Genomic DNA, 21,583 nt, shown 5'->3' with positions numbered 1-21,583 from the left:
GGAAGAGTTGAGGGAGGAGGTACCCCAGGTGCCAGAGAGAAAGATGCCCCTGCAGCCTGTGGAGAAAACCCATGGTTGAGCCAGTGTTGCCCCACAGCCTCTGGAAAAGGATGAGACTCCACCTGCAGCCTGTGGAATGGCCCCACACTGGAGCATGTGGAGACATACAGAAGACAACTGTGACCTGCATTGGAACAAGCCTCTGCCAGCTCTTGTAGCCTATGGAGCGAGACAGGCACAGAGATGAGAGATTCACACTGGAGCAGGTTTGCTGGGGCGGGGGGGGGGGTTCTTGTGACTCTGGAGGACCAGGCTGGGGCAGTTTTAGGCCTGAGAAACTGAGATAATCTATGATTCTTTGACTGCACCCCATACAAGTGACCCACGCTGGAGCAGCTGGTGAAGAGCTGCTTTCCATTGGAAAGGACTCACACTGGAGAAGTTCATGAAGGACTGTTCCCTGTGGGTGGGAACCCCATGGTGCAGCAGGGGAAGGAGCTGTGAAATGCCTCCCCCACCTCCGGCTAAGAAGGAAAACAACTGGTGATGAACTGACTGAAACCCAGATTCTAACTCCCACCCCATCCCCATGCCAAGCTTGGGGTGGGGAGCAGGGAGAGAAGGGAGCAAAATGACTAAGTGACATCTGCTAAGAAGGGAGAGGTGAGGGGAGGTGTTTTAAAGTCTGGTCGCACTTCTCATTGGGTGTGTAGTGTAAATTAATTAGAGCGTTTTCTTTCCTTTATTCTGTGTTGAGTCTGTTTTGCCCATGACACCAATTGTGGAATGATCTCTCCCTGTCCTTATCTCAACTCCTAAGCCTCTCAACATATATTTTCTCCCTTGTCCAGGTGAAAAAGGGGAGTGATAGAGTGACTTTGGTGGGCATCTGGCCTTCAGCTAGGGCCAAACCACTACACCCTACAGGGTTTATTTATATATATATATATATATATATATATATATATATAAAAATATATATATACACACACATACAATGGCTACTTTAAAAACACACCAATCGTTACTGAATTTCTCAATGCAGCTATAATTTAATTAAGTAATTTCAGGTTGTTATTTCAGATTAAATATGTGCCCTGTATGAAGCCCTCATGTCTTTTCTGAAATGGATTTTTCCCACTCCCTTAGATATTAGCTGTTGCAATACATGCATGGATGCGGATATGGCCAACTTGGTATGTTAACAGACAACTTCTCACTTTGTTCTGTAACTCAAATAAAGTTTATAAATATCAAGAGATAAAGAGAAAATAAACATTGAACTTCTACCAAGTGACTGAGGCTCTGGCACAGCAATTTCATTTATCCAAATTTTTCACAAGTGTCAAATAGAACTGGCTGCCTTGTAAGAAGAGATATTAAATCAGGCAACACATTGCCTGGTTCAAACCTGGTTCAAACCAGGTTCAAACTACCCATAAAAACATTCCTTGAGGTCATTTAGTGGTTGGTGTGACCCATTCTGAGGCCAGAGTACAGTCTGCATGTATTTATATGCAAATATTTCTGGTCTATCCTGTCTTCTAGAAAGCATCAGTACTCAAAAGAATTTTTAATTTAATTTGCGAATTCCAACATTTTAAAAAGCTGTGACCATGATGCCTATGAACAGGTGTGCAGTTTCTGGACAGGCCAGAGTCAACCTCCCCAAGCAGTCATCACAGATGAGCTGAGTTAGCCTGTGCTGTTTTCCACACCACCTGACATCACTTCCCCGTAAAAGGGGCTGGTTGGGGAGGGGTACTGGCTTAAGGCTTCCAGAGCAGTCTGAGTGTGGCTGGGGTGTTAGGTTGGTCCTTGAGTTGTGTGGCACTGTGGAATCTCATCAGGTCGTCAAGGTACTCTGCGTTATCACTGGGTGTGAGTGTAATTGGCCATTATTGTTCTTTGTTTACAGTAATTTTGTCTGTAAACTGTCCTTGCCCCAACCCATGGAGGCTTTCTCTGTTTCTCCTTTGGGGCTGAACTACCAAAACAGGCTTCTGCACGCAGGATTTCTGAGCCAGTAACACTTCACAGGGAACTAGTTTTCAAGAATGATTATTTTGTAAAAAGAACTGTCCCTTCGTTTTTAGCTTTAACAGCCCTCTTTATTTTTTGAGAGCACTTGCTTCTTAATTGCTGCATTGAGTTATAGGCCAAAAAAAAAAAAAAATTCTATTGTGGTAAACCTGCGCCCTACAGTTCCCTTCTGAGGCACCATGTGCCATTAAAATACCATTCTTATTTTAAGTTCTACTCTAATTAAACAAATGACCCAAGGGGAAATAAAAAGGGCACACAACCCCTCCTTATTTTGTTGTGTATTTGTTTATACAAGTGGTTCCATTGCAATTAACAGGACCAGGCAAGTGCATAACGCACATGAAGGAGCACTGTTAAAAGTGACCGTTTACCACTTACAAGCTCATAAATCTCTTATGTAACTTGGCAGGGTTTCTGTTTCTGAGCACTCCATAGTGACATAGAAAAGGCGTGCTCCATCAGTGCTCACAGTTGGGAAGCAGCTTAAATCTCAAACCAAGCCCCAGGCTTTCAGGACTGGGTTTTAGCAGGTGCAGCAGCTTCCTGGAGGGATGCAGTCACTGGGCAGGTGCTGGCTATGCCTTCCTGCAGGGATCACAGGGAGAAAACAGGAATACAAGAGGTCCTGGAGGGATGACTCAGGGCTTGTCAACACAGAAATGCTCCAGATAGTTAGGGAGTAAGAGATAATGATGTATGTATTTTATATGCCTGTGCTGAACCAGCGCATCTTGTTTGTGACAGATGTGGCATTCACAATGCTTTCTTTCCTGAAGTTGCTCACTGCAGAGCTACTTTGCTTTTATTCTGAATTTTTCTATGAGAAGCAGTTATAAATATCCTTATAAAGCTTTTATTAAAAATTAGAATCATAGAATCATATAATTGGAATGCAAGGAATCTTTAAAGATCACATAGTCAAATCTCTCTATTGTGATCAGGGACATCTTTCACCACATCACATTGCTCAAAACCCCAGCCAACCTGACCTTGAATGCTTCCAAGAATGGGGCAGACACAACTTGTCTGGGATGGCTTTTTGGGCTGCAAGTGCACTGTATCAACTCATGTCCAATATTTCATCCACATTAGTCCTTTTCTGCTGCGCTGCTCCAAGTCTATTCATCCTTCACTCTGTATCCGTGTTGGGGATTGTCCTGACACAAGTGCAGGACGTTGCACATGACCATGTTAAACTTCATGGGCCCACTCTTCAAAGCCTGTCAAGGTCCCTCTGGATGGCATCCCTTCCCTCCAGCATATCAACTCCACCACTCAGCTTGTTGTCCTTCGCAAACTTGCTGAGGGTGCACTCCCTCCTTCTATGTCATTAATAAATCAGAAGGGAAACAAATAGTCAAAAGAAAAATGTCCCTCTTCAGTGTTTACCAATTTGTATTTATACAATAAGATGCAGGTATCTATCATATATACTTCGTTGCAGTCATCTGTGGGGTGCGTATTCTTGTACTCAATTTATGTGGATATTAGAAATTAGGCATGTTATCTGTGTGTAGACCATCTAGCAGGAACTGTCCACTGGTAATTTTAGATGCAATAAATGTACTGTACTGTATTTGGACCTTTTTTTTTTCAAGCTTCTTTGGAAAGGTTTTCTTGTCAGAAAGCTAGGTGCATTTTATTAAGAAAGAAAGTTCGGGGGAAAGATGCAATGCATAGCATCTGTAACACAAAATGTTCTGTAGCAAACCAAACTCCTTTGAAGACATTTGTAAATTTGGTGATTTTTTTGCAGTTGCAAATAACTTATTAAGATTATGTATATTTCAAAATGTTTTGGACATGATAGTTTTCATTTAGTATTAGTGGTAATTCAGACATGCCATTTATGTACAATATATCTTTAAGGAAACTAAGTTCCTGTCAGAAATAAGTTAATTTTCCTATCAAATGTAGAAATGTTACTATGTAAATACTAGGAAGACAGGCTATAATTGCAATGGGGAGCATTTAAGCTAAACTCTAGCAATCAATACCTTAAAAAATGTTAAAACTAATTTTTTTAAAAGTAGTTTTAAGCTTAGTTACTACATAAGAATAAGATCAGTTGAAGGTTTCAGATCCACAGAAAAGCTGCAGTCGAAACTGTGTTTTAGCCTTTCTCTGGGACCACTGCAAGAAGAAAGGTGATACTAACGCCAGTGCAGCTACATCAACAAGCAGTTATTAGCTATGAGCAGAACATTTGCTGGAGCAATAGGGGCTTAAAGTCATGGAAAGGGTAACCATAGCTGTTACCTTCAGAGAGAAAACCAGTAACAAAAGTGTGCCTTGCATCTCAAATAAAGCAATCAGAAGGAAAGATTCCAAACTAGTCTCCTTCCACTGCTGTCTTGCACTTCAGTAATACTCAGGATATGTTCCTCTCATCTTTTGTAAGCAAGCCGGCAGTGTTAGGAACAAGCAAACCTCTAACCTAGGACAGCCTTGCTCCTGCAGCACAGTGGTGTCAAACAGATTTTAAAATCAAGAGCAGAGCAGAAGTTTGACAAAGCTCTGCTCAGTAATGGATTATTTTTTCCCTTAGGATTTAATTAGAATATTGACATACTGTTGTAACTTATGACGCTAATAGCTTGTCTAGAAGCCAAAGTGATTTAAATTTTTACCAGATTAGCCAATCTTTCCGATCCTGTGAATTTACTGGTAAAATGCTGAAAACTACTGAAATCCTGAAAAATGACTGAAAACTAAAGGACAAATGCTGAATAGCTCAAAGAGCATTAGATTGCAAAGGTTTTGGTGTAGCACACAAGCAAAGAGAATGATAGCTGCTTGGGGTCCCTTGGGTCAGTTGTGGAATAAGAGTATTGCTGAGCCCCTGGGCAATGAGGCAACACCAGGTGTAGCACTGTAATAAGTACATAGTCATGCTAACTCTCCAGTTTACACCATTTGTCATGGAGAACAGTGTTTGAATCATGGACAGGTACACTGTTGAACAAACAGAAGTAACCCTCATCCTATGTTTTCAGTTTCTTTACAGTTTCATTTATCTTCTTTCTTTAATAGTTGAAATTTAACCGAGATTGGTCGGGTTTGTTTTTTCTTTTTTTCTGGGGGGGGGGGGGTGGGGTGGTGTTGTGGGTTTCTTTTTCCCACCAGAGTGCCCCAATGGCATTGTTTAGATTTCTGTGGAATTAAAGCACAGAGAGTCATATCCCTGAACAGTCATCAAGAGAAACAATTGCTAATGGGTAGCTTCTTATTTCTTGTTTCTATATATCCGGGTTTTTTTCTTAATAAAATTACCTCAGTCACTGTGAATTGTCCCTTTGCATACCATACCATTAGGAGGACTCTTTCATGCATATATATGGCAGCCCTAGTTTGCTCTATTTTAATCTGCTCTGAGGATGTGATCCTCCATGGAAGTTAGTGATTAAGTTACAGTGAACCAAGGCTACCTTCCTCTTGAATGCGTACATCTACAGGAGTGATTAAGCCACCTTAACACTGATGTCAGTCCTGTAGTTGCTTTGTCTTAACTTTCCTAAGTTTGTCAATATTAGACATTAAATAACTATATGTAAGGCTCCTGTTATTTTGGTGTAAATAATATATCCAGATAAAGGAAAGTGTTAGTTTGTGTTCTGCTGAGAAACAGGTGATATATTTTCATACATTTGAAAACAGGCTTAGCCCTTGAAACACTTCAGGCATATCACTAGAACTCTGGTACTGTGTGTCTTACCATTCCTCTCTTTAGTAGCCTTATGATTTTCATGGACACAGCAAGAACTATAATCGCTATTCTGTTCTAACTCCCAGTGGCAGATTTTGCCACCTCCTGGTAAAGACCTTCTGTGTCATATTCCAAAAACCAGAGTAGGACATCCCAGGGAAAAAAGTGTTTATTGCATCAGGTGGGTGATTTGACTCCATAGTCAAAAGCTTGTGTCCCTGACCAAGATGCTGCTCTAACTTGTTTTAGACATTGTAAAATAAAAAGTAAGTGTTGGCACTGCCTCACACCACTTGCAGTCCAAGTAGTAATGGAAGGGGCAACAGACAAAGTAGAAGAAATAATTAATACTGGTCAGCATGCCAACTAAAACAAAATTAACTGGATAATGATTTTCAATGCCAGTTTTAGAATATCAGAGCTGTGTGTTTGAGAGGGAGTCACCCTCCTCACGACTGCAGCCCCTGAGTGGCAACAGACCATGAAAGCAGCAGGCTCACAGTCCCAGTTGCACTTTGGGTCTGCAAAGCCCCTGGTCATCCACTGGCTGTTTTCTACCATCCCTGCTGAAAAATGAGATTGGGTCATTTGCATTTCAGCCTACTTTCAAAAGAAATGAAGCAATTGCTGTGGTTGTAACATTTTATGGTGGTAGAAATGAGCAGAATTTCTCTAAAAAAAGGGCAGGACTTGTACTTACAGCATTGTCCCTCTCTGCTGTGCCTTGTCCAGATACAGGAGTTATACTTTGCACATTTTAGGAATATTGTATTAAGTCAGTTACAAATTCTGTAAGGAAGAAGTACATTAAAAAAAAATCTTATGCCAAGAAAATGTAACAATAATTATATATCTAACCCATTCCATTAGCTTTAAAATATACACATGCATATAATGGCAGTATGAAATAGTTTGCAAGCATAACAATTAAAACTCTGTCTCAGCACACAATAATTATGTATTTTACCTAAATTTGCAATTACATGTCCAATTAGGTATTGTGAGTACCTTTATGGACTTCACTTTTTTGTATAATTGCAAATGTTTTGTATCAAATTCTCCGAGCTAAGCATTTTTTAAATATTTAAAGAATTAGTGAGGTTCCCATACTGAATTTTTAATGTAGTCATATGTAAAATAACTTCATTAATTGAATAATTATCCACTAATATGCTTCCTGTACTCTGTGCTTAACTAACTTGAGAGGTTTTTATGTATGTGTGCATGTCAACAGCATGATTGCTCTGTTAGTTAAGATATTGTGATATAGTCTCCACAAACATTGGATATTTATGGTTGGTATGTATGTTCTTCACTGCTAAAGACCTTGGTAAACAGATAACATTACCTTAAAGGCCTACCCACCAACCCAAATGCTAATTTTTTTCAAGAGGATGTTGTTGGTGCTGCAGGAGATACTGCTGTTAATGTAAATGTGGTTATATTGGGAAACAAAACTGAAATAGAAAAATAAAGCAATCAATATATAGAATGTGCAAATGATGAGATGTAAAATGGCAGAGAGGCTAGCAGAAGCTGTTGTTATAAAAGAGCATCTGTGGTCCCCCTCCATACTAACAGTATCTAATTAAAAATCATGATAATATTGGACTGCAATAACTAATTGGTTTTTTCCTTTCTCTTTTTTGACACTATGAATTCTGATGTACATTTAGGTTATAAAGAATATGGGTCATAAAACAAACTGTATTGAAGAGCTTCATGCATGTTTGAGTACACTTGAAAATCTTCAAGGAATTAGGATGATGTTTTGATATTAACTGATGAGTTTACAGAAAGACCAGTCTAAGGCTGTTGGACAACAAGGATGTCAATCCTTATTCCTCAGAATTAAGAGAATAAGTAGACCTCCAAATATCCAGAGCACTTTAGTGGCATTATTTCACTCTGTTAATGCCTTTTACCTTACCCATCACTTTGTTGGTTCACATTCATGATGGCATAGACAAAAATCAGTAAAATTATCTAAACGATTGATGTTTTATTTTTAAGATGCCTTTGTGTTGTGTTTAAACAGCATAGGAATGTAGTAGCTATTTCTCCCTGAACTGTGGCCACTGTGAACAATGTTCACATAAAGCATGCTCACAGGAGAAGAGAATGGTGAGACTGCCCCAAGTGTTAACATGACAACATAGAGGTTTTGTTTGGATATTAAAGTCATTGAACTTTGGATGAGTTGATTTTGTGCTGGGATATGTTACCTAACCTGTTATGATAGACAAGGGATTTTGGCAACTGGGTTAAATGAAATTATAGAAATTGATGATGAGTCAGGAGTTCTAATTGCTCTTCTTTGTGGCTTATTTGGACAGTTTAGACTTGGTTGTGGTGAATGGGAAATGGTAGACTTGTTAGTCTTGCTTTTTTAGCATCTGCTGTTTTATTTATAGAGTGAAGGTCTGATGAGAGGGAGTACATAATGCTTAATTTAGCTTACAATTTGAAAGCTAAATTTTACACTATGTCATATACCTAGGCCATGTAGCATGGGATGTGGGAGCCTGACTAGCTGATCAGAGCCACAGCTACTTGGGCTTGCAAAAACAGCCGTAAGAATTCACTAACAAGGGGCTGAAAACCTTGGGAATGAGAACCTGTAAGGAGATCTCTTGGTACTTCGAAATTCTATTGTGGAGATAAAGACCTGGTGCAGATGGCCTTCCCCCCCCCTATTCTGGCCCCTAGTTATGTAACCCTCAGATGTATACAAACAGCTACCGGCTTGAATAAAGTGAGCTGGTTGCTTTTAACCATATTGGTGTGCAGTCTGTTCCCAGCGCCTCTCCGCACTTCCAAAGCCCCAGATACAAATTATTTTCCAAAACGTGGATATTGGACACGGGAACTCACAACAATGGGACTGTTTGTTAACATTTGCATAAATAAAGAATTGTTTGATATTTGTAGTCTGGGTGTTGGAGATAAATGCATTATGTTCCTGCAGTGGGCTCTGGGCCTCTGCCAACAGATGAAGAAATCTGAAAAATTAAAAGGATCACAGCTCCACAGTCTTTTAAGTTTCAGGATCTGCTCAAGAATTTTTATTCTGTCCCTAGTATCTGCGCTTCTTTCAGCTATTTCCCTTGATCATCACAGATGAGTAGGAATTGTTCAGACATGATTATACTGTTGGACATTAAAACCTTGCTAAGATTGATGGAAGCTGGACACTTACTGGGCCATGCAGCACAGTACAGAGAACCCTGGCCTGACACTGAATGCTAGCTTCTCCCAGGGAGAGAAGTAAGACCACACCACAGGCCTACCGTACACAAATTAAAAACTCATGCCTTTAAGTACTTAGTAAACCACATGCAAGTCTTTATCAGTGTGGTTGTGGAACTCTAACAATGCAGAAACTGCCTTTGAAACCAATTCAGCTGGGAAGATCCCAGCTGTAAAGAAGAGAAACTACTTTTTTTTTCTATGCTCCTGGAGTGCTCATGGGGGAACCCCTGGAATGAGATCCATTGCCATATCTACCTAAAATAGGTATATAGGATAGGTATCTCAGCATGGAAAGTGTCCCAGGGTTCTCTACAACAGTTGACAGCACTAGACTGATGCCTATTTGTCTGAATCTTTGCCATTTATGTTCATACTAGCACTTTACTGGTAGCTTTTCTGGGTTTCTTTGAGTTTGTTTGTTGTGGTATGAAAGAAGATAACAAGGATTTGAAGATATCTTCTGTATTTATATCTTTTTTCTTCTTTACAGCATTTTGTTTGCAGACATTGTGGGGTTCACTAGTTTGGCATCACAGTGTACTGCTCAAGAGCTGGTGAAGCTACTGAATGAACTCTTTGGCAAATTTGATGAATTAGCTACAGTAAGTACAACATTCTTATTTCAATTTAATTTAAATTCCCTTCTTAAAAACTGATGTATGTTACATGTTAGAAATCTATTTAAGACTAATTTAGCCCAGTGTGTCATGAATTTCTAAAGCTTCCGTTTTTTATTAATATTCTAGAGAGAAAACAGTCTAGTTTAATTGTTTAGGAAAGAAATTTAAGTATTTGAAAATATACTTTCTTTCCCCCCTTTTTGGAGGTCATCAGTGTTCTTCATTGGTTTTGTTTGCACAAAATAGAGAAGATATTTCAATATTTCCATTTCTATTCTGCATAGAAAATAACAGGATAAGGAAAATATTAATATTGGCAGTATGGCATAAAAATACTTTCTGTGATAATCAGAAGCTAGAGAGTAAAATTAGTTCTTCACAGAGAGCACTCCTTGTCACAGAAATAATTACAGCTTTTCAGAGACACTGCTGTAGGCAAGATGGGATCCATGTCATAACTGATGCTTATGTTTTGGTCGTTGCACTTACATTGTGCCAGATTCCCCAAGGAAAAGAAAATGAGAGAAATGTTCCTTGCCTACGACTCCTAGCAGTACCACAAGAATCTGACAAGATATGAGAGGAATGAATGTGCCTGAAAAAGTTGCACATTTTGTTTTGAATTACATTTAACAGTATGCTGAAAATGTGTTTTCCTCTTTAAAAAACAAAACATCAAATCTATCTTGTTTGCCAGCCATGTTCTCAGAACCTTCATTGCTGAGAAGTATCAATTCTACATAAATTATGGTCTTTCACTATCCAAGTTATCTAGTCTTCAGGCTCTGATCTACAACCAAAAGAACGTATTTCTTCGGGTCCCCAACATAAACATCATCTAAACTCACTTCTTGATGTAATCTTCCACATGAGAGATCTGAAGCCAGTGGACATTTTTGCATCTAGGGTTTCTTCTTGATAAACGGGTCTTAGGGACCCCAAGGAGACAGAAATCTTCTGCTCTACAAGATGCCATGTTGAGGAAGACCTATTCTTAATTATTGTTTTTTGATCAAGTGTTATGCCCTGATTTACACTAGATGTTCAAGTAATAGCAGAGAGGAACTGTTGTGTGTTCCTGTTTTCCAATAAAAGCAGATTAACTTAGATCCTAGGTGCATTTTTTGGTATGACTTCGGAACACAATTATTTTTGTGTCAACACTGGATTACTGGGACTATTGGCAGTGCCTTATGGAAACCACAGGTCCCCAGCCCAGAGCACTTCATAGGTATATACCTTAGAAATTAAAGGGATGGCCATATAGTTGTTCACTGTAAAGAGCTTAAATTACTTTAAAAATTCAAATAATCTCCTCTACTTTCATTACTGAATTTCACCCACCAAGTGTCAACAAGTCTCTTTCTATATGCTGTTTGTTGGATGTTTTTGGTAAGGCAAATAGTTTTGTTCTTTTTGAAATGCTTTTCCTTTTTTGCATCACAATAGCTTCAAATATAGTTACAGCATGTGACAGGGAGCTCTGAAGAGGAACCTTAGATTTCAATTAATTGTCATTCAACTCCTTTGAAAGTTGCTTGTGCATTCAGTTGATAGAGAGGGAAGAAAATTCCTGATCTTGCTCCCTAGTAGAAATTATTTGTTCTTTTATCATGTCCTTTCTTTTTTATTCACCTCTGGAAAAAAATACGTTTTTCAAACGCTTATCTTGTACAGGTTACATTACCTTATAAATCACTGAGACTTTGAACTCTGTTAGGAGAGGAGGTGATCAGAATACAATACTTCAAATAATGGCATGTTTTCTATGTTCACAATAGCACTGTTCAGTTTCTTAAAGAAACAATCTTAGCTTATTCACATTTGGTCTCCTTAGTAACTTTTGAGTCTATGGGCCAAATTTAGTCACTTTAAAGAAACAGAATCTCAAAAATACAAAGCTAAACAAACATGAGTAACAGTGAATCTACAGGGACAGGCACTGTTATCAATGCCTCAGGGTTCATTTGTGTGTCTGGTTACCGAAGTATGTGTAATGTTACAGTATTTAGGGACCCTGATTTTCTATAACAATTTTGGGTAAGTTTGTCTGTTCTGTGGAGGTTCCCTCTGTACTGTACATGATGATAAGAAGCCACCTTTCTGAATATATGCAGTTAGTTAAGTTTTTCATAAAACCAATGAGAAATAGGAAAAAAATTGCCTTTAGAGCTCATATTTAAAGAAATATAAAGAAAATTACCTTTCAAATAGAAATGAATTTGCATTGATTTCTGTTGTATTTTAACTGCGATTCAGACTTAGTTTACTTTGTTCAGGCTCTTAATTTTGAAGTTTCTCACTTTCTTCCAGTTTTAGTTAACCAAAGTAGCTCTATACTGTCTCAGATTTTGCCCTAATGATAGCCATTCTGCATTACATATTATATTATCAATGAATCCTTTAAAAAACTGATCTTAGCATGAGATCTTCAGATGCCTTGCAATTAACTTTCAACACTGTAGCTAGCTTCCAGTTTGTCATTCATCAGTTTAATTGTAAGAATGACAAATTTTAATGATACAATAATTTGCACTTTGTGGTTTTTTATGTTCCAAGGATTTGACAAAATGACACTTAGGCAGAGTGCCTTGCTGCTTTATATTTATATATATATTGTATATTTCAGTGCATTCATTCTTCATGCTTTAGCTGTGCCATGGATTTCCTGCAAAAAAGGGAGACTTTCAAGGCTGCATTTACCCTAGTAGCATCACACAGAGTTCCTCATGTCCCTGGTCTCAGGTACTCTTCATGGTCACAGCTCCACTATCTTGTGGTACAGTTCAGCTACACCTAGAATATTTTAGCTGTAACAACTCATCTTAATCGAAGAGGCATTTTTACAGCATCCTGAATAACTGGGGGTTGGAGCTCTGTGATCCTTGGGGTCCCTTCCAACACATGCCATTCTATGATTCTATGCTTCTATAACGAAACAGGTTTGCTTTTTAGAGAAGTTTTAATCTTTAATTGTTCATTTCTGTGGTAGAATTTTCTCACCTTCCTTCATCTAATCTTGTGTTTACAGATTCAGTTATTTCCCTTTCAATTTCCATGTTACTGCATCTTGAACTTCTAAGACTTTCTATTTAAAAGTGGAGAAGGATATGTGAAGTATATGCATTTTTCAAATGACATCACTAGAAGAGAACTTTGAAATTCTGAATGGAGAGTCTTACTTTTTTATTACACTTCTGGCTCTTCATCTTTTAGCCAGACTGACACACACCACTTCCTTGTTTTGCAGTTATGTATATCTTCAGTTATGTGTATCTTCAGTTGGCTCTTACATGAGCCAACAATGTGCGCTTGAAACCCAGAAGGCCAACTGCATCCTGGGTTGCATAAAAAGAAGTGTGGCTAGCAGATTGAGAGAGGTGATTCTCCCTGTCTACTCTGCTCTTGTGAGGCTATACCTAGAGTACTGTGTCCAACTCTGGAGCCCTCAGCACAAGAAGGACATGGAACTCTTGGAGCAGGTCCAGAGGAGGGCCACAAGGATGATCGGAGGGCTGGAGCACCTACTCAACAAGGACAGGCTGAAAGAGTTGGGCTTGTTCAGCCTGGAGAAGAGAAGGCTCAGGGGAGACCTTTTAGCGGCCTTCCAGTACCTGAAGGTGACCTACATGAAGGCTGAGGAAGGACTGTTTGTAAGGGTATGTAGTGATTAGCTGAGTGGTAATGGTTTTAAACTGGAGCAAGGTGGGTTTAGATTAGACATTAGGAAGAAATTTTTCACTGTGAAGGTGGTGAAACACTGGAACAGGTTGCACAGAGAGGTGGTGAAGGCCCCATCCCTGAGGGTATTAAAGGTCAGGCTTGATGAAGCTTTGTGTGACCTGATCTAGTTAAGTGTCCCTACTTTACAAATTTCCATGTTACTGAAGTGGTTGTTTGTACCCTTCAGCCTCAAAGTTAATGAACTTAACAATGTTGCTGCTGAGCCTTAAGTAAGATTTTTAATAATTTTCTCTGCTGTTTTTTTTTTTTACTGCGTCAAGAGTAGTCCTGTGCTGTGCTTTTGAACTAGCTATTGCTGGAAGCAATCACTTGAAGAAACTGATTATATTGAATCTATAGAATGCCTTTAGTTTATATGAAGATAGTGATGATGTATTTTTAAAATATCAAATGAACAAACTCTTGTGGGCTGGTTAAGATGGGAAAGTTAGTGCTGGTAAACAAACTTTCAGCATGAAACACTTTGGAAGTAGGTAAGCGTGCACTAGGGGGCAATTCTGCAAATCTGAGATTTACAAAGGCTAATTTAAGGAGACTTGTCTCCCCAAGTTGTGTTGGTAGTGCAGACAGAGGATCCCACTGAGGCAGACCTTACATGTAAGTTAATGCATATGTCTGCAACACTATAGGATCAGGGACTAATGAAGTGTGTGTGGAGTGAAGCTAAAGTAAGTGCCTGTGGGACAGTTTTCCAGGGAAGAAGATAATGTCACACACTTGAAACATTGTAGGAGCATATAAATGGGTAGGTAGCACAGAAGTTAGGATCTGCCTAACCTCCTTTATGGTAGTTTTTAGGTAAGAGCATACTATGCTTGGTATGCAATTCTCTGTCATAACTCTTGTCATCATTTGCATGCTTGTGGGGAATTACCAAATTCTTCTGGAGTTTATATTCTGCAAATCTGATATTTGTGTGATTGTATAGAACTGTATTGGACTATTCTGATCACCTTTAGATGCTTGCAGTGTGGGCATTTGTGCTGAAACAAATTGTTTTGACTCCTTGTGGAGTAAGCATAGAGAAAGGTAGTTGTGGAGTTCAATGTATATGATCCAAGGGGGAAGTCTGATTGCATTCCAGAAGTACCTGTTTCACTTCATTGTTGTAAAGGCAGTTGACTGATAACCCAGATGTATATTTTAGCTGTCCAGTATACCCTGCATGTACAGTTCTACCTAGAACCTTTCACTCATGTGTGGATTTTTTATATGGGGCATAGCAGTGCATCAGGGGAGCAGCCATCAGGATGTCTCCTCAGCCTATGGGGGGCATGACTCCTTCCTTGGAGTCCAAAAACACTATCCTGAGAACAGTCAGATTTGCTTTTCTCAAGCCAAACTTTTTATCTCCTTGATATGGAAATCTTTCTGGAAACTATTTTATTTATGACAACTGTATAAAATATCTTACTAGTTCTTCACACACCATCATTTTTTAGTAATTCTGCCAAATAGAGTAGAATGGACATTTCCATTGATCAGCTCTTGAAGATTTCCCATGCTTTTTTATTTGCAGCATGACCAAATTTCATATATTCGTTCATTTACAACTGTGACAGATCTTTTTAAAATTCTACCTATTGTGTTGTCTACAGAAGAATTTGGAAAAACATCCCTTTTCTGAAATGAAGATACTAGTTTTTTGACATTTTATAGTGTATTTAGTTTAGGTTTTTTTCTCCTGAGATATTTCTCCTCATAAAAAGACTGCATCTTAGAGAATACTTAATGAAAGCTGGGAATGAGATAACCATGCCTATGCTTGTATATGATCATACTAAATATTCTTGCCAAAATCCTTTTTTCATTTTCAAGTAAATTAACAGATGTGACTCTTACATAGGTTCTTACTCTCCAGGACATTTAAACATGTAACCTTGTACTTTCATAAAATTACTCTCTATATGGAGAAGGGAAAGAATTTATTGTGAGAATGGCAATGCACAGAACAGGTAGCCCACAAACCTTCCACAGGCCTTCACTGTACCTCTCATAACATGTCACGATCCAGAACCAGATAGACTGATTTGGCAGACGTTAAATCCCCTTGCATTCCAACCGACCTCAGATTGCTCCGGGTGGCAGGGGTGGCTGAGCTTAACCCCTGAGTGAGGTGCAATTAGGTGTTTTATTGTGACCAGGTCTTCACAATTCTCAGGAACAGAATTACAACTCAAAATGGAGTCAAGAGTCAAGTCACTTTATTTGGCCCACAAGAAGAGTGCAAGAGCAGGGGTTAAGAAAGAGAAAAGAGTGAAAGATAGAGAGTGAGTGCAATAGCTACCACCATGGATCTGCAGCATCACATCAGACGCTGTCTTCAGGTCCAGTGGGGCAACGTTCCTCCCCATTTTTGTTGGTCTTGCCTTTTTACAGTGTTATCTCATTGCATAGTCAATAAGTTCTTGGCATAGCCACACCTCCCACCTGGTAGCAGGATGTATGTCCATTGCCGATTGCAGAGCGTCCCCAAAAGTTCAAGAGGGTCCTGAGCCCCCTCACACTTTGTCCTTCAGTTGACCCTGGTTCTGGTCACATGCACAGAGGACTTGGGATACATGCTTTGAGATAACCCACTTTGAGGTATAAAAGATGTATATCCCTTCGTGATGGGTGGAATTCACTTTGTTAAATGGGTGTCTGGTGATGAGGTTTTATGGTGATTGAGAGAGAGGAAAGAGGGGGGGAGGGTTAGAGAGAAGAAAGAGAGAGGGTATGGTTCTGTTGGCAATTGTTAAGGCATATATCTAGTCCCTTACATAAAGAAAGGAGTGGACTAGTAATTCTGGGAACAGGTATCAGCTCCCACATATCTTTTGTCTGTATGTGTTCAAATCTGTTGAAATGAGGGGGTGGGGGAAGCTCAGAAGTGGTGTCTGGCCCATAACCATCAGGCTTAGCCACCTTGGTTAGTATATAAGTAGTCCAGAGGATGAATATTGAACTTTGCATTTATTGCATACATTGTGTGTATATGCAAGAGAGTGTAGGGAAGTTGCAGAACTGTGTGTCCATGCATGTTGTACATGCACATATATGTGTATGGATGCATATATTCATACAGATTGATAGCCAAAATACACTTTTTCCACTTCCATTCCAATATAATGGACAAATTTAATGAAACGGAACAGAAATGTCATTTCAGCTTTAGGGGATGTAGTAGAAAACAACTATTCTTTCTGCAGGTCTTTTTTTGTGTCTGTATTACATGTAATATAGATAAATTTGTGTTAACTTCTAGAGTGATTCAAAGCTTTTTAAGCCAATTTTCTATTGAGATTAATAACACTTAAGCATAAAGTGCTATAAATGTTAAATATGTTACACATGCTAAATACACTGAAAATAAGCTGCAGTGGTAACAGTGGTGAATCTATCTTGTCTTCTCTCCAGACCTTTTGGGCAGTAGAATGAAGTTTTAAGTTTGTGAAGAGAGATAAATAAAGAATGCATTTTATTGCTATTTTATGTCTTTGGGGAGTTCTAGAGGAACTTAGCATTTTCTTCCCACCCAAGTCACTTTATACTGTAATAACCAAGAAAGGACTGTAACTGTGATGCAGTTAGCCTTGATTATTCACATCACTCCCAATTATAAGAAAGGGAGCAATGAAGACCCAGGGAATTACAGGCCAGTGAGCCTCACTCTGTGCCTGGGAAGATCATGGAACAGATCCTCCTGGATGACATGTTGAAGTACATGAGGGATGAGCGGGTGATTCGGCACAAACAGCACGGCTTCACCAAGGGAAGGTCGTGCCTCACCAATCTGGTGACCTTCTATGATGGAGTGACAGCATCAGTGGATAAAGGGAAGGCAACCGATGTCATCTACCTGCACTTGTGCAAGGCCTTTGACACAGTGCCCCACCACGGATCTGATGGGTGGACCATCCAGTGGATAAGAAACTGGTTGAAAGAACGTGGACAGAGGATGGTGGTTAGTGGGTCTGTGTCCAGGTGGAGGCCAGTGACAAGCAGTGTCTCCCAGGGGTCTGTCTTGGGACTGGTGCTCTTTAACATCTTTATCAATGACATGGATGATGGAATTGAGTGAACCCTCAGCAAGTTTGCAGATGACACCAAGCTGAGTGGTGTGGTTGACACAACAGAAGGAAAGGAAGCCATCCAGAGGGATCTTGACAGGCTGGAAAGATGGGTCCGAGTGAACCTAATGAGATCCAACACTGCGACGTGTAAGGTGTTGCTCTTGGTCCAGAAGAATCCCAGACATAGATACAGACTGGGAGAAGAGCTCCTTGAGAGTAGCCCTGCTGAGAAGGACCTGGGTGTCACGGTGGCTGAGAAACTTCACATGAGCCAGCAGTGTGCTCTTGCAGCTCAGAAGGCCAATGGTATCCTGGGCTCCATCAGAAGAGGGGTGGCCAGCAGGGACAGGGAGGTGATTGTCCCTCTCTACTCTGCCCTCCTGAGGCCCCATCTGGAGTACTGTGTTCAGATCTGGGGCCCCCAATACAAGAAGGATATAGAACTGTTGGAGAGGGTTCAGAGGAGGGCCACAAAGATGATTAGAGGGCTGGAGCACCTCCCTTATAAAGAGAGGCCAGGGGAGCTGGGCTTGTTCAGCCTGGAGAAGAGAAGGCTGTGGGGCGACCTCATTGCAGCCTTGCAGTACCTGAAGGGAGCATACAAACAGGAGAATCAACTCTTTACAGAGAGAGTGGTGAGGTGCTGGAACAGGCTGCCCAGAGAGGTGGTGGATGCCCCATCCCTGGAAGTGTTCAAGGCCAGGTTGGATGGGGCCCTGGGCAACCTTGTGTAGATCCAGGCCTGGAGTTTGGTGGCCCTGCCTGTGGCAGGGGGATTGGAGCTCTATGATCTTTGGGGTCCCTTCCAACCCAGACCATTCTATGAGTCTATGATTATTGAATTATTACTTGAGTTCCTGAGGATTAGAGGGACAGGTGGTATAAATTAGCGTAGTCCCCCTGAAACCCATGATGCCAGACAGATTGATATGAACTTGATCCCCTTTGTGTACCTGATAGATGCAGTTCAGCTCTGAGCTTAGCTGGCTGCTCAGAGGAAGCTGTTGGAATGGAGCTTTCCAAATGAAAATGACTGATAAAACACGAAGGAAGGAAAATGAGAGGGAAAATTATGAAGGGGAGAAAACCACAAATGTACTTCTGTGATACATCCTTTCCTCAGAGTCACTGATCTTCCTTTTGAGTCTTTGAACATCTGTAAAGGAAGGTGACCGTCCTCCTCTGACACTGCCTGGCCCCAGTGATGAAGTTCTTGACAGCAGTAGCAGGACCAGGAGAATAGAGTATATTCTTTCTTCAGCCCTCATAGTTCACCACTACCTCCAGCAGAATTAATTCTGAGCCATCAGAGATTTGCATTTTGATAGTTTCCCTCTACCCAACACTTTCCTTCAGTATATGGAGAAAACATTGAGCTGTTTGGTTTTGATTTTTTTCAGCGAGCAAAGCAATGAGTTTTTCCTCCCACAGACTCCTAAACAGTTTCAGGCAGTGAATGGATGGGGGAGGCACAAAGGGCTATTTGAGCTAAATAGCTGCTCCCTGTGCTGCATGCAGTGCTCCTCTTATACTAATTTGCAGCATGCAGGGACAATACCCAGAGGTCTCACTAATGCCTATTTGGTGAGGTTGCCAAATCCTTCCTCTGAGGGAGTAAAACCTTCAGTGTAAGTCCAGACTTAGTAGATCTCCTTCCTTTTACCTCAACACTTCAATAACTCAGCCTGGGTTTGGGTTTTTTTTTTTTAGACTAACTTTGCAACTACTAAGTGTCACAGGTAGTGACCAAACTCCACTCATATTTTTCTAGCCCAAACAAAACTATATGTTATTAATACTCATGTCCAAGATCATTCTAGAAGAGTGTAAGACTGGTAGCATCTGAGTTAGTGAAAATGGGGATCACTGTTTATCCATCTTTTTGTAGGCCTTATTAAATTTTCTCTTATTCTGCACAGCATAACTAAACCCAAATTCACTTGATGTGGTTAAAAGTCTTTTTAGCTACCTGACCTGGGGCAGTTTTTATTAGTAAAGAACAATACGAAAGTGTCCTTCTAATTTGTGCATAAATAAAAATCCTCCTACTCATAGTCTCTGATTCCAAGAGGGTAGGATAGTAAAAGTCTGAAGCCAGGTTGCTAGCAGCCTTGCAAAAAAAAGAAATGGATATGTATAATAAACATAAAATATATTGTAATTAAGTCACACAGAGTCAGACTCATCCTTGGTGTAATTCCACTGCAGTTAGTGTAATTGTGAGAGAGAAAAGTTAAATGAAATTAAAAGAAGCTTTTAAAGTCTTGCTTTTAAAAGTTGTAGTCTATCTGGATTTCCACTTTGACTCTTTCTGATAGTTGCTCACATACCATCATGACACACAAGTATGTTGAAGGAGATAGCTTGTTGCAGTGACAGAAGGCAAAGCAAGGATTCTTTCCGGCGTTCGCATCTGCCATCTCTAAAATAAGTAAAAGCTTTAAAGAGGCTCTTATACCCGACAGTGTTGCAAGAAACAAAAATAATGTTCTGAGCATCTCTGACTTTGGATCTATTGAGGTTGTTTGAAACAGAAGGTCTCTCCTCCCTCCCTCCTGCTATACCGAACAGGAAAAATTGACAGCCTTATAAAGTGCTTGTCTGAAAGGTAAAGAAAGCTCCTTAACAGCTCTGAAGTGTTCTCTGCTTTCCAGGCTAGGATTCCACTTCACACTGACGAACCCTGTGATGGATAGTTGTGCCAGAAGAAATACTGCAGATCCACTTGAAAATCATAGAATCTCTAGGTTGGAAAAGACCTTTGAGATCATCAAGCCTAACCATACCTGTCTGCTTCTAAACCATATCCCTAAGCACCTCATCTACAAGTCTTTTAAATACATCCAGGGATGGTGACTCAGCTGCCTCCCTGGGCATTGTTCCAGTGTCTGATAACCCTTTCAGTGAAGAACTTTTTCCTATTGTCTAATCTAAACTTGGCCTGGTGCACTTTGAGGTGAATCCCCCAGGTCCTATTACCTGTCACTTGGATAAAGAGACCAACATCCACCTCTCTAAAACGTTCTTTCAGATAGTTGTAAGCAGGGGTAAGGTCTCTCCTCAGCCTCCTCTTCTCCAGGCAAAACACCACCAATTCCCTCAGCCACTCCTTGTAAGATTTGTTCTCCAGCCCCTTCACCAGCTTGGTTGCCCTTCTCTGGACACTGTCCAGGACCACGATGTCTTTCTTGTCATGAGGGGCCCGGAACTGAACACAGTATTTGAGGTGAGGCCTCACCAATCCCAAGTACAGGGGCACAATCACTTCCTTCCACCTGCTGGCAACGCTGTTTCTCATACAAGCCGGGATGCCATTAGCCTCCTTGGCCACCTGGTCGCACTGCTGGCTCATGTTCAGCCTGCAGTCAACCAACACCCCCAGGTCTTTCTCTGTTAGGCAGCTTTCTAGCAACTCTTCCCCAAGCCTGTAGCGTTGCATGGGGTTGTATCCCAAGTACAGGACTCTGCACTTGGACTTGTTGAACCTCATCCTGTTGGTCTCAGCCCATTGATCCAGTCTGTTCAGATCCCTTTGAAGAGACTCCCTACCCTCGAACAGATCAACACTTCCTCCCAGCTTAGTGTCATCCACAAACTTAGTAAGGGAACATTCAATCCTTTCATCCAGGTCATAAAATATGGAACAGAACTGGACCCAGTACTGAGTCCTGGGGAGCACCACTTGTGACCAGCCTCCAGAGGGATTTAGCTCCATTTACCACAAGTCTTTGAGCCCGACCATCCAGCCAGTTATTAACCCAGCAGAGGGTTCACCTGTCCAGGCCAGTGGTAGCCAGTTTCTCAAGAAGAATGCTATTAGAAACGGTGTCAAAGGCTTTGCTGAAGTCAAGGTACACTACATCCACAGCCCTTCCCTCATCCATAAGTGGGTCACCTTGTCGTAGAAGGCAATCAGGTTAGTTTGACAGGATCTGCCTTTCATAAACCCATGTTGACTGGGTCTGATTACCCAGTTGTCTTGCATGTGCTTTGTGATAGCATTCAAGATGACCTATTCCATGATCTTCCCTGGCACTGAGGTCAGACTGTCAGGCCTGGAGTTTTCTGGATCCTCCCTCCGACCCTTCTTGTAAACAGGTGTAACATCTGCCAGCCTCCAGTCAAGTGGAACTTCCCCAGTCAGCCAGGACTGCTGGTAG

General features: G+C 40.6%; 1 protein-coding gene across 1 annotated transcript in view; it reads left to right on the top strand.

Moving 5' to 3' along the window:
* Positions 1 to 21,583, top strand: part of ADCY1 (adenylate cyclase 1) — a gene marked incomplete at both ends in the record, with an annotated part of 157,130 nt that overhangs the window by 69,764 nt on the left and 65,783 nt on the right. Inside the window, one exon of the mRNA XM_084279872.1 lies at positions 9,495 to 9,606. Within this exon, the coding sequence (XP_084135998.1) occupies positions 9,495 to 9,606 (112 nt within the window). The remainder of the gene's footprint in view (positions 1 to 9,494; positions 9,607 to 21,583) is intronic.

This window comes from Gallinula chloropus (genome assembly GCF_964237585.1).
Source record: "Gallinula chloropus genome assembly, chromosome: 2".
In the NCBI taxonomy this organism is placed as follows: domain Eukaryota; kingdom Metazoa; phylum Chordata; class Aves; order Gruiformes; family Rallidae; genus Gallinula; species Gallinula chloropus.
This window is presented reverse-complemented; position numbering and strand designations above follow the sequence as displayed.